The 12459-nt window shown below is 37.7% G+C and overlaps 1 protein-coding gene across 2 annotated transcripts in view; it reads right to left on the bottom strand.

Annotated features, from left to right (window-relative positions):
• LOC149141679 (mitochondrial inner membrane protein OXA1-like) overlaps window positions 1-10213 on the bottom strand; it is a 245232-nt gene extending 235019 nt beyond the window's left edge. The window contains exon 1 of one of the 2 annotated variants that reach the window (XR_016264302.1): window positions 8964-10213. Coding sequence is in view for 1 of the 2 variants with exons in the window: in XM_089447788.1 (XP_089303914.1) it covers window positions 8964-9613 (650 nt within the window). In the remaining variant the exon portion in view is untranslated. The remainder of the gene's footprint in view (window positions 1-8963) is intronic. The other variant, XM_089447788.1, reaches the window with a different exon arrangement.
• Window positions 10214-12459: the final 2246 nt, after the last annotated feature.

Genomic DNA, 12459 nt, shown 5'->3' with positions numbered 1-12459 from the left:
TCATATTGTATGATGTTATGAGCTATTGTGCTTGGGAAAGCTCTGCTCTTATGTACACTCGTTCTCAATTGCAATAAAAGACTTTGGTGTACATTCATGAGTTGTTCTCCTTTTGGAGTATGATGACCAGCTCACTATTGGTATAATTTCCTTTGATCATGCTTTGATTTAATTTATTTCCATATGCTCTTGTAGAGTTGTTAACGTAAAACTATCTTGTATTGGCAATTGATTTAGGAGTATACTCTAGGTGTGCAAATCTCTAGTTATTTTCCAATAAATTTCTAGAGTTTTCTTATCATTGCTTATTTGCTAAATCTATTTGGGACTAATGTTTGATTGAAGTTTTGTAGAAGAAAATCTTGTTGGTATTTCAAATATCAAGCGTGAGGGGGAGTCTTTGGAGAGACCAACCCACTCTTGACCCATTCTCCAAAGAGCTCTCATTGGTTCTTTGAATTTCCATAGTTTTATCTTATAAAGTGGTTTCTTACAGAGATTTTCTTAGACATAGCTTGTGTACAAGCAAATACTTCTAAATTTAAATCTCTTTTAAAAAATTGTGCTTTCATTGATTTATTTGGCCATTTAAGAGCATTTTCCAAGCTAGGCAAGTAATGGGGTTCAAACTTCACTCCCATCACTTGATTTGGTTTTGTACATTATTTTTTATCATACTTGTTCATTTTATATGCGTTCTACACTAATTTTGTCTTGGTTTTGCAGCCCATAGTTGGAGTTTTGATTGGAGTTTTGACAACAAGTGCCTTGAGGAAAGACCATTGAAAACTCTATCTTTCTTGTAGGACCTCTCAAGCACCCAAGATCTATTCTAAGGAGGTCATGGACACTAGAAAGAACTGCAAAGAAGGCTAGACCGTGGGCCTTTGGGAGCTTGTAATTTTCTGATTTTAGAAGGACTTCATTTCCCTTTGAGGTTGCTATAGTTTAGAGTGATATTCTAGCTATTTCTAGCTCTCATCTTGTACAAATCTCCTTCGTCTTTTGGGCAGCCCTTTAAGAGGCTTTTACACCATTGTAATATCCTAATAAAATATCTCTTTTTTTTCTTGTGGGAACTTGGGTTTACCCAAGGCATCCTTTTTCCTTATTTAGAAGGAGGATTTTGTGTGGATGGATTAATTTTGATATCACATCTTTTCTAACTTTCCTTTTTAGCTCATTTTGCATGCTCTAAAATTAACACAACCTCACCATCACATTTCAATTTCTAAGTTAAATTTTGCTACAAGTTTCATTTGATGCTTTGTCTTTCATTCATTTTGCTTTGAAGTATAAGTTGATATTTTGCTATAAAGCAACTCATTTCTTACATGCAAGTATCTCAATTTGTGTAGCAAGTTTAATTTAGTTGTCTAACTTTTGCTTTGTTTACAATTTGTCTCACTATAGGCTCATTTGTGGTTTTGCTCATTTACTTTCAAAGCATACTTTAGAAGCAAGCATTCACTTTTTAGCTTCATCTCATGTTCAATTGCTATAAGTTTATGGTTTGTGACATTTACTTGGAGCAATTTACAATTCCATTTATTTATGAAGCTTATGTTTACATGTCTTGTACAACTTTGAGAGAAATTTTTCAAGTTACATCATTGTGAGCATTTCCATCTACTTGAGGCAATTTCCCTTTTTTGCAAAGCAAACTTACTTGCATCACTTTAATTTACCTACAAGCTAATTTCATTTTTCCAATTGAAGTTACATTTGCAATTTACTTTGAGCATTATCTCATTTCCATTATTTTGAAGCATTGCAAATCTCCTTCGGAAAACCTACTTGCATATCATTTACAAATTCTAGCATAGTTTGCATTTTAACTCAATTAACCTCCAAGCATAAGCTTGGTTGATAGAAAGTATAAGGAAAAATGATTTCTTAGAAAGTTCTTCTATCTAATACGAAGCAAGGTAAAACCATTGTGACCATGCAATTATGAAGATGGCTTGTCCCCTTTGTAGGAACAAAGGCACATGTTGGCTCGTAAGACGCAGGGGACGGGTATCGTTAATGACACCTCCATGCCTTGCCCCCTCTTTCTTACAGTCACCCCAATTTTTACCCTTGGGCAAGAGCTCAAAAGAAAGACTTCTCATTTAGATTAAGCATTTAGATTAAAAATATCCAAGACTAATTGCATTCAAATCTAGTATAGGTGCATCGCATGCTAATATATCTTATGATTTCACTTGCAATTGTCCATTATCTTGTCATTATTGAATATTTATATTGGCAAGCATTGTTTCATTTTCCTTTTGCAAGTAGAACAATAATTGTTTTTCCTTTTGCAAGATATCTATATATGCTTTGATTTAGGCATTGATTATATTTTGAAAGCATTTTATATCTTGTATCGATTATCATGCTAACATCTTTGTCTCCATTTCAGAATTGTTTTGCTTTCATTGTTGGAAACATTCTACTTTTGTTTTGAGCAAATGTATCTTTCATTCCTGTTGAGCAATTTATCTTAAGGCACTGATTTTATGGTTTTATTATGTTAATGATTTTTATTGTTCATATCATATTTTGCTCATAATTCTTAAAAGTAATCCACTTTCACTTTAACATTTCTCCTAGAACCTCACATTTCTTTTATCATAGTTTTCCATATTAGGGACCACTCCCATAGCTAACCTAGGAGATAGCTTAAACGGAGAGAAGGGATTTAGTGTGACAACCCCTTCTCTTAGTTCCCTGCCACCAACCACACCTTGTGGGGTTGAAGGCTTTTCTCACTGACTTGTAGGTAGGTGTAGGCGATAAGGCCAAACTCTTTGGCACCGTTCCCGGGGACAAACTTTCTTGTACTTGGGAAATCAACTAACCTTTTGGTTTTAGCATTTTTGAACTTTAGATGTAGATTCTTGCTCAAGTGGTGACTCCATTCAATCCAAATTTTGCAAGAGTCTCTACCAGGAGAAATTCAAGTGGTCTAGTTAGCCCTCTCCTAATCCCGAAAGGGTTTTTAGAAAGAGGTTGAATAGACTTTCTCATAGTAGAGCTCTTGCTAGTCTTGGGCAAGAGGCTATTTCTGATATTCATTTGTTTTTTCAAGAACAAGTAGAGCCTAGCATCATGAATGATCTTTTTGCTCCTTGTGACTTCACTAACATAAATGGCTATCCTCACAATATCCCTGACAAGGCTATTGAAAAGTTGTATTCCTTTCAAGGTAACAATGCCATTAGTGCTACATCACATGTGAAAAACTTTAAAGTTTGTATCTTTAAATGGTGTAACACTGCTAACTATGAGGACGTGAAGATGAGACTTTTTGTTTTATCTTTAGAAGAGGATGCTCTTGATTGGCTCACTAAGCAACCTGCTAACTCATATAACTCTTTACAAACCATTCTAGCTGCATTTTTAGATAAGTTTGGAGAGAAGAAGGAAAATAGGCATTTGATCAATGCCATTAGCAACATGAACAAAAATGAGAATGAAACCATGGAGGAGTTTAACAAGAGATTCAATGAATTATAAAAAACATGCCTGCTACTGTTAAAGCTCCTGATGAATTTATTTTATGCTCATATCTAGATGCTTTTGGTGTTGACACTACTTATGAGTTGAGGAGGAAGGAGCCTACGAATTTAAGTGTAGCTCAATCTGAAGCCTTGAAGATAGAAAGGGCTAAAAAGCAATCAGGAAAATCTAAAATTCCTGGTTTCAATAAAGGGTCATCAAAATCTAATGATTCGAAAGGCAAGGCCAAGAAAGAGACTACACATGATCCTATCAAAGAATTAACTCAACTCATCAAGAGCATGGAAGCAAATCACATTAAAGAAATGCAAGCCATGCAAAATAAGTTGGTGGACATGGAAAGATCACAAGTGCAAAGATTCCAACCTAGGCCAAATGATAGATGGCAAAAGAACAAAGGCCCTCCACAAGATTATAGGCCTCCTAATCCATTGGAATTCACCAACATGGTAGATCAAATTCCCCCTTTTTGTAGGCCATGTAATGAGTTCCATGAAGAGGCCACATGCCCATATGTGAAGAGAATCATGGAAAGTGGCATGTTAGGAGATGAACATGTAGGGACAAGTGGTCAAATCAATATGTTCTCCATGGAAAATCAGATATACACCATTGAGAGAAATCAAAAGATTGACCATAGACCTAATAATCTTGGGTTGACAATATGATTGCAAATTTTGAGAAAGTCACTAAGATTTTTGGGAAAAAGCCTACATCTTGACAGATTCTTGTTATGGCAAAACACAAAGGGATGACTTATCAGAGAAGGGATATCCAAGACCGGAATAATCACAGAAATTTTTCTCCTCCTACTTCAGAGCTAAATTTTAACTTGGGCAATTGGGTGAATAATGCAAAGGTCTCTATTCCAGTGACAGAACTTTTAAAGATACCATCTCAAAGGGCCAAGTTACTAAGTGCCATTGAAGTTACTCAAAGAGAAGAAAAGCCTAGTGACAAACTAGAAGATGAGGAAATTGTATTGAAAAGTATGAATTGTTATGTGGGGAACGAAGATCATCTACCATTTTATGTTTCTTTGATAGTGAATGATCATATTTTACACAATTGCATGCATGATTCAAGGGCTTTGTCAAATGTCATGACCAAGAAAGTCATAGAACAACTGAATTTAAGGGTATCTAGGCCCTATCACAACATATGTTCAATGGATTCTAAAAGAATTGGAGTGTGTGGGATAATTAAAGATTTACAGGTTTCCTAGCTACATACCTAAATAGAATAATGACTATGGATATTGTTGTGATAAATGTTCTTGATTCATGGGGAATGCTCCTATCAAGAAAATGGGCATCAGATTTAGGTGGTAGCCTTCAAATAGACTTATCATATGCCACCACCCCCATGCCTGATAATACCTTTGTCAGACTTGATCGGGAGATAGAGAAAAGATATCATGTTGAGGATCCAAGGAAACCCAACAAGGAGATTATACATATATCATGTCAGACAGGAAGTCATGCACTGTTGACAAATTTTCTTCCCCCCCTAATAGAACAAATTCAAAACAAAGAAATCTGGCATAGCTCAAAAAGCTTGGGTACTTCAGAACTTCCATTAGATCATTTTCAAGACAAAGCAGTACGATTGACAATAATTGCATCATCATCACCATCGTAACTAACCAAGCAAAAAAAAGATATAGAAAAATGAACCGCCAGTTTTGAGCAAGATCAAGCCTCAACACATCAATAGTCAGAAAAGGAAAAGGAAGAGGTTTGGTATATCTGATGGCCGCAAATAGATTAATATTGGGGCAAGTCATAGTCCCAAGATAGTCAGAATTGGACTTATGCCCTGTGAGTGGACAGGTTCTCAAGATGGTTTTGACCGAAGACATCTGATGCCATGGGACATCTTTTTATATCATATTTCTTACCTTATCCCTCATCATTTTATTTCATGAATAAATTTGTCATTTATGCTCTTAGAATAAATTTTCATTTCTTCATTTTTGTACTTTATTTCATTTGATGAGATTTTGAATGGACACTTTTGATATATGTCTTTTGTCGGTGGATGCAGATTCCAAGTTCTTGCACACTATCATTTTACATCTAGCATGCATCCCCATATGGAGCCAAATGTTGACCACTGTAGTGGCACCTAATGACTATATGAAGACTCCATGCCCAAGGATGATCTGAATGACACTTGTACCATCAAAGATCATCAATCAATAGAGTCTTTACACTCTACTTCTATTTTTTTTATCATCTTTCTTGTACCCAGATCCCACACCCTGCACGGAATTGTAATAAGTTATACTAGTAATGATGAGTTTTGAGTCTGTAACGGGCCTATGATGTTGGGACTCGATCAGCAAATGAGTACACTTTGGAGTGTTTTTTTTATCTGGTTAATTGTCCCTTCTTTTTTAGAAGCAAATAATTTTCTAGGTTTTTTTACTCACATTTTACTCCAAAGTCGGGGTGATGGTTTGAAGGTTGAGCCCCTAAGACATCTTAGTGTCTAGAGTCGATGTATATTACCATACTAAATCACACAAAAAAAATTCGTGGAATTGAGTTACGTCTATGTAGTCATTTTTTAATTTTTTAGATTTTCCGCACTGCAAAATTGCTAATAAAATTGTATTTCTAATGTAATAAGTGATGTTTAGAGAAATTGTATGGGGTATGAGTAATAAAATTTGCACCTCTCACCCTCAACTTTCTACTATGACACACTTTGAGGCGTTAATAATGTGTTTTGAACCCTCAAAGCCCACTTTGCCTAAGTTTAGTGGGAAATATGGCAATTAATTAAGCCAAAAATTAAATATATGGAGAAAAATAAATATCCACACATGCTAAATGTTGTGGAAATGAAGTGGAAAATTATGGAGTTAAAATGAAGTCCCGAGGTGATGTGGACTCCTAAAATCAATAAAAGGACGTGCTCAAATAAAATCGAATTTCTGGGATTAAATGAGAAAGTTGCTTACTTGGAAATTTGAATTTGTGAAGTTAATGCACATTTGGAAGGATTTGTGTAACAAACTAAATTTATATAAAAATAAACACAAATAATGTAAAAGACAACAAATAAAATTAATGATTAATTAGTTAGCAATTAATGAAAAGGTATGTCCCTAAGGACATAACCGTTAGTGAAAGGGTACTTACCTAAATATATATACAAGACCCTCATTCTCATTTGCACTCATCCTATATCAATTCTTTATACAATATACATTTTACAATTAATGTCCTACGATGGATGTCTTTGTCTACAAAGTATTTTAAATATTTCCGTTGCATATACGAATTTTGGTCGTTACATTGGTATCAGATCCACATCTGATCTCGGCCTTTGGCCATTAAAATCTTCGTCAACGTAGTTTTTGTCGTGATTAAGCGTTTTTCTATATAGTCAGAGGTTCTCCACTCTGTCGAATTCACTATCAAGCCTTTGGCCATTTATAACAAAGAAAAGAGAAAAAAAAAGTCTATGAAAAAGAAGGGGGTGAAAAAAAAATCAAAATACAAAAAAAAAATATATTTAAATAAAATAAAAACAACAAAACAAAAACAAAGTCAACAAAACAGCACCCGACTCCCAACAATAGGCCAAATTTCTATGTAACGCCACCGCTAAATTCCTAGCATAGTTGACAACAATTGACTCACTGCCGCAGTCAAGGGATTGAGTCGTCGCAGCCACCCAACCTGCCACCTTTCTCCACCCTCAAACTCGTCATCCGATGTTGTCATTCGACACTTCGTCCGCCACCTTCCGTCTGCTAAAAATCACTTCAGTCTTCCGTCTTCCATCTCCATCTGCGTTCCGCCCTCAGCAGAGCCGCTAATCCTACCGCTCGCACCCGCCTCCAGTCTCCGCCTCTACCACTAACCCATAAGCCGCTGCTTGTGCTGCTTCATCTCCCAACATTGTTTGTCTTCCCATTGAGCCTCCGTCCAACTGAGCGTTTACCCTGTCAACACATTCCGGCCCCCAGTCTCGATTAATCTCATCCATTGACGTCCCTTCTCCATTCTGTGGGTCCCTTCAACTTATTCGTTGCGTCAATGTTTCATTACAGTCACGTTTTTTCATTTTGGTTAATTCAGTTCGCTACATTGTAAGGGGTAGAGATTTATAAGAACATTGATGTCACTATTGCCATCTCCCCTGCCAAAGGTAAAAATTATATAACGCATAAAATCGCAAACCAGTTGGTGATTCCAGAGTCAAATATAATCGAAAATTAGACTGTTTTGGCAACAAAAAATATGACATAACCAATTTACAGTGAAACATTGAGGATTATACATTTATATCGCAATTCTCAATTCAAACCCTATGGAGCGATCAAGGTGACATTATTTTAGGTGCACCCTGGATGGAAACCCTAGTTTCCTTCATCTTGAATACGAAAAAGAAGTTTTTGACATTTTCTTACAAAAAGAAAAAAATAACGCTACGGGATGTTACCGTAAAGCCAAATTCAGTAACACCAAAAGACGTCCAAGATATCTCAAAAATAATATTCCAAGAAGATAAAAAAGTATTACAAAATATGCAAAATGAAATTGACAAAATCGGGAAAAAATCTTGATTTTTGTATTTTTTGTATTTTTTTTTATTTTTTTATATTTTTATATTTTTAATTATTTTAATTATTTTTTTTATTTTTTTAGTTTTGCCAATTTTGCCATTTTTTTGCGGATTTTTACCATTTTTTTTCCGATTTCAAACCCTCGCCGATTTAATCCCGATCGCGATTTTCGAAATATTGATCTCAACACCTAACTGCCAGTAAATATCATAGAGATTCTATGATGACCAAGTGGTAAATCACTCACCCATAATTTATGGTACAGGCGTTGCTCTTGCATGGCAGAGTTGCAAGGTTCAAATCACTCCCCCATAATGTTTGGTAGAGGCATTGCTCTTGCTTGGCAGAGGTGCAAGGTTCAAATCACTCCCCCATAAATTTTGGTAGAGGCATTGCTCATGCTTGGCAGAGATGCAAAGTTCAAATCACTCCCCCACAAATTTAAAATGGATTCGTACTGTCTTAATATACAATGTTGGGATTCCTAGCTTCCCGTCGATCAATCAGAAGTGAAATTACCATACAATGGTGAGATTCCTAGCTCCCCGTGGATCAATCAGAAGTGAAATTACTATACAGTGTTGGGATTCCTAACTCCCCGCTGTTCAATCAGAAGTAAAATTACCATACAATGTTGGGATTCCTAGCTCCCCGTGGATCAATCAGAAATGAAATTACTATACAGTGTTGGGATCCTTAGCTCCCCGTGGATCAATCAGAAGTGAAATTACTATACAATGTTGGGATTCCTAGCTCCCCCTGGATCAATCAAAAAGTGAAATTACTATACAATGTTGGGATTCCTAGCTCCCCCTGGATCAACCAAAAAGTGAAATTACTAATACGAAAAAAGGAAAAAAAATCAATATCATACCATGGCAACCCCGCATGCACATGAACAGCTTCAATTGCATATTGCAAAGCTGCGACTGGGTATGAACAATCAGCAGCTGCAGCTGCTACTTCACTCACAGCCTGTGTTTTATTCAATGTATCCATGGTAATGCTCTCTTCGCCCAATACTCGTGCAACATCGTCGATGTATTTAGGTATGGTGTCCATGTTGTCTGACCCTTCTCCAATGGTGCTGGTGCTGGCATACCTGACTGAAACATTTGCAGTCAACCCACCTGTTATTGCTCCAACCACCAAACCTCGATGCAGAACGGACATTGAAAACGATGGGGTAAGTCTCCCGTGCTCCATAGAAACCCTAATCGAAGATATTTGAGATCGAACCCCTGACAATTTATCATTTGCCGTTTTCAGGGGTTTCCTACTCTGCTTGTCTGAATTATCATCGTCCGAATATCCACAGCAGCCAAGTGTAGTGAATTTCGGATTCAAATCGACCCCAATGCAACCCTTAAAACCCTTGCTAATGTGCTCTGAGAGTGCACCATCCCCTTCAGATGAAGCATTATAATTAAGTCTTTGCAATATGGAAGCTGTTGGCAATGCAGAGGAAGTTAATTGAATACGTCTACATAGCTTTAATTTGGCCAACGCGCGTCTGGAAGCCATCTCTTTATCTACTATAAGGCTTTCTTTTCTGTTTCAAATCAAGAAAGAATAGCCCCGTGTGCAAAATGTCCAAGCTTTTGTGCATTAACTGCGCATAAAAACATTCCCACTATTTAATCACTAATTTGAAATTTTGCTTCGGTTTAATGGCCGATCATCTTGTTTCTGCGTGTTGTCGAATCTATCTATGCTCTAAATGTGCCATGAATATGTCGAATCCATCTCCTGGCACTCTGTTCTAAATATGTCGAATGCATGCTCTGAATATGTCAAATCCGTGCCTTCAATTTGTGCTCTATGTCGAAACTTGCATCCCTACTGATAGCTTCTCTGCTCTGTGCAACGAGTGTTAGTTGAATGACCTTCCTTCCCCTCCCTATGCTCCCATTCCAAATTTTTTTCCCGAATTCGTTTTTCTGGCCTCTGTGAAAGGAACTTCACAGCTTTAATCGATTTTACGACGGTTAAAAGGCAACTATCGAAAATGTAACGTGGTCCGTGGTTATTGCAAGCGGGCTATCAACCAGAGTCTAGATCACTCCTTCAAGTGGGAAGGTTGCCCATGCAATTGTATGGCCCTCCCTTCGTCGAGGCCATAGAGCTAGATGTTTTTAATATAGGTCCCAACAATTTACTTTGGTGATAAAAATATATATATATTTTTTTGTAAGGTTAGACATTCTTTATTTCAGAAAATATCAAAAATACATCAAACTAGAGTTTAGGTGGCTAGTCTGCCCGAAGGAAACCAGACCGCCACCTTTTGGCCTTAAAGCCTGACCAAAATTTAAAAATGTTTAGTTCCTTCTTCCTATCGTAACCATTATTCTGCTTATTAAAAGCGAGATTAACTATATTAACATAATACGGCACCCAGATATAGTTCAGATTCATCACAAAATACAGTAGAGAAGACACACACACCACTAATCTTCATCAGACAAATTAACCGGGGCAGGCTTAGAATCGTTTGCGCCCGGCTTCAGGATCTTCTGCTCGATGGCCCATTTGAGCTCCAGCATCATTTGCTCCATGTCCTTTAGCAACAGATGATTTCTGGCAACCTGGACTTGGACAGCCGCTAGTTCTTTTAGGATAATGTTCTTTATGGAGGCCGATTCTTCCGACAGTTGGCGTTTGAGGAGTTCTTCTGCATGTTTGCGCTCTTCATCCTCCTCTTCGCGAACTGCCTGATTAACCTCCATAGCCTTGCCGACCACATGCTTCATGATCCAATAGAATTGTAACGTTCTATTGAAGAGCGTGTTCCTGCCTCTGGTTGTGCCCGGATCCGTGATTACTTCCCAGTCCTCACGGGGAATCTCTTGGTTTGCGCTGATTTCCCTCAGCTCACGCTCCCATTCATGGATAAGAGAGCGGACCTCGGGAGAAATGTCGGCCATGTAACCATCAATCAGTTGGAGGAGCTTGTCGAGGTCGGGCTTCCTGCCCCTTTTGTTCGGTTGACTACTGGTGCCAGCTTCCCTCTTCTTATCAGAACTGGTCTTTCTTGGAGCCATCTTTCCTCTGGTCTGGGGCTTGGGAATAGAGGAAACTTTCCGACCTGTCACAGCAGAAAACCAAAGGTCAGTGCGGAAGAGATGGAGCACAATCGGGGTCTGTTCCTTTGTAACAGCAAACTCAGCATGAATGGACTCCCGGAACCTTGGAGCAATTCCATTATGGGCACGGCGGTTGAAGACCCACCACCATCTCACAGGAACCCGGAGAACCCCCCGACCAGCAAGGCGGCGAAACCTGACGGCCTTGGCCAGCAGAAGGGAAAAGCAGAAGAGGAGCCAACCACGGGAGTAGGCCAAAGAGAAGAAAAGACCAGGGGTGCGAGGACCCTCCAGAAGCATGACGAAGCCCGGCGAAACCTCCCACACAGCCTGACTCTCAGAGCAGGACGAAGGACTAGCGTAAATCAAAGCGTTCCCCTCATGGGGTTGGGAAAGGAGAAACCAGAAAGAGCCCGGGGAGCTTTTATCGTCGCAGCAGCAGGGAGTCTGCCCACAAGGCCAGAGCATATCCAGCCAAACCAAGAGAACAGAGAAACAAGCATGCATGTCTGAAGGACGAGGACTATAGGAAACATACCACCTTTTCTTGCCGAGGTCGAGGAGGAGGGCTGGTCGCAGAGGTGAGCAGGCGTCTTTCCATTCTTTTTCATCGTTCTTACCAATCTGAATGAGCCTGCCATCTGTTTCCTCGGGCTTATTAACGTGTTGCCGTGTCGAAAGGGCCGCCACTTGGCTGGTTGAGTTCCTGACCTTCGCTTGGCCGTTTATTTTTCCGTCACACACTTGGTGACAAAAAAATATATTTAATACACATGTCCTTTCTCACTTTTTTGTAAAAGGATTATTAATTTTTTATTTTTTTAACTGTTTTTTTTAAGAATATACCAACTAATTTTAAATCAAATGGATCAAATTAATAAATTCCTTTTATTCCATAATAATAAAGTCCTTTTATTCCATAAGAAGTTTTAGAAATAACTAACTCCTTTTAAGAGGAAAAGCTTAGTATCTATGACTTTTACATTAACTTTTGAAAGAGAAATGGATTTTTACATTAATTTTTGAAAGAGAAATGGATTTTTACATTAACTTTTGAAAGAGAAATGGATTTTTACATTAATTTTTGAAAGAGAAATGGATTCTCTTAAAAGAAACTTGTCATTGTTAATCTTTATTATGGTTATTATTATTATTTAAAAAAAAAAAAAATTACATTTTTTTTATATAAATGAATTCATTGATATCGAGTCGAAATAAGTAGTTAATAATTTTAATGGTTAGAATGTCAAGTTAGCATTCCACTTATTGACATAGACATAGGAT

This window comes from Pinus tabuliformis, chromosome X, assembly GCF_031772625.1.
Source record: "Pinus tabuliformis cultivar Carrire ecotype Pingquan chromosome X, CPIR1, whole genome shotgun sequence".
Lineage (NCBI taxonomy): Eukaryota > Viridiplantae > Streptophyta > Pinopsida > Pinales > Pinaceae > Pinus > Pinus tabuliformis.
This window is presented reverse-complemented; position numbering and strand designations above follow the sequence as displayed.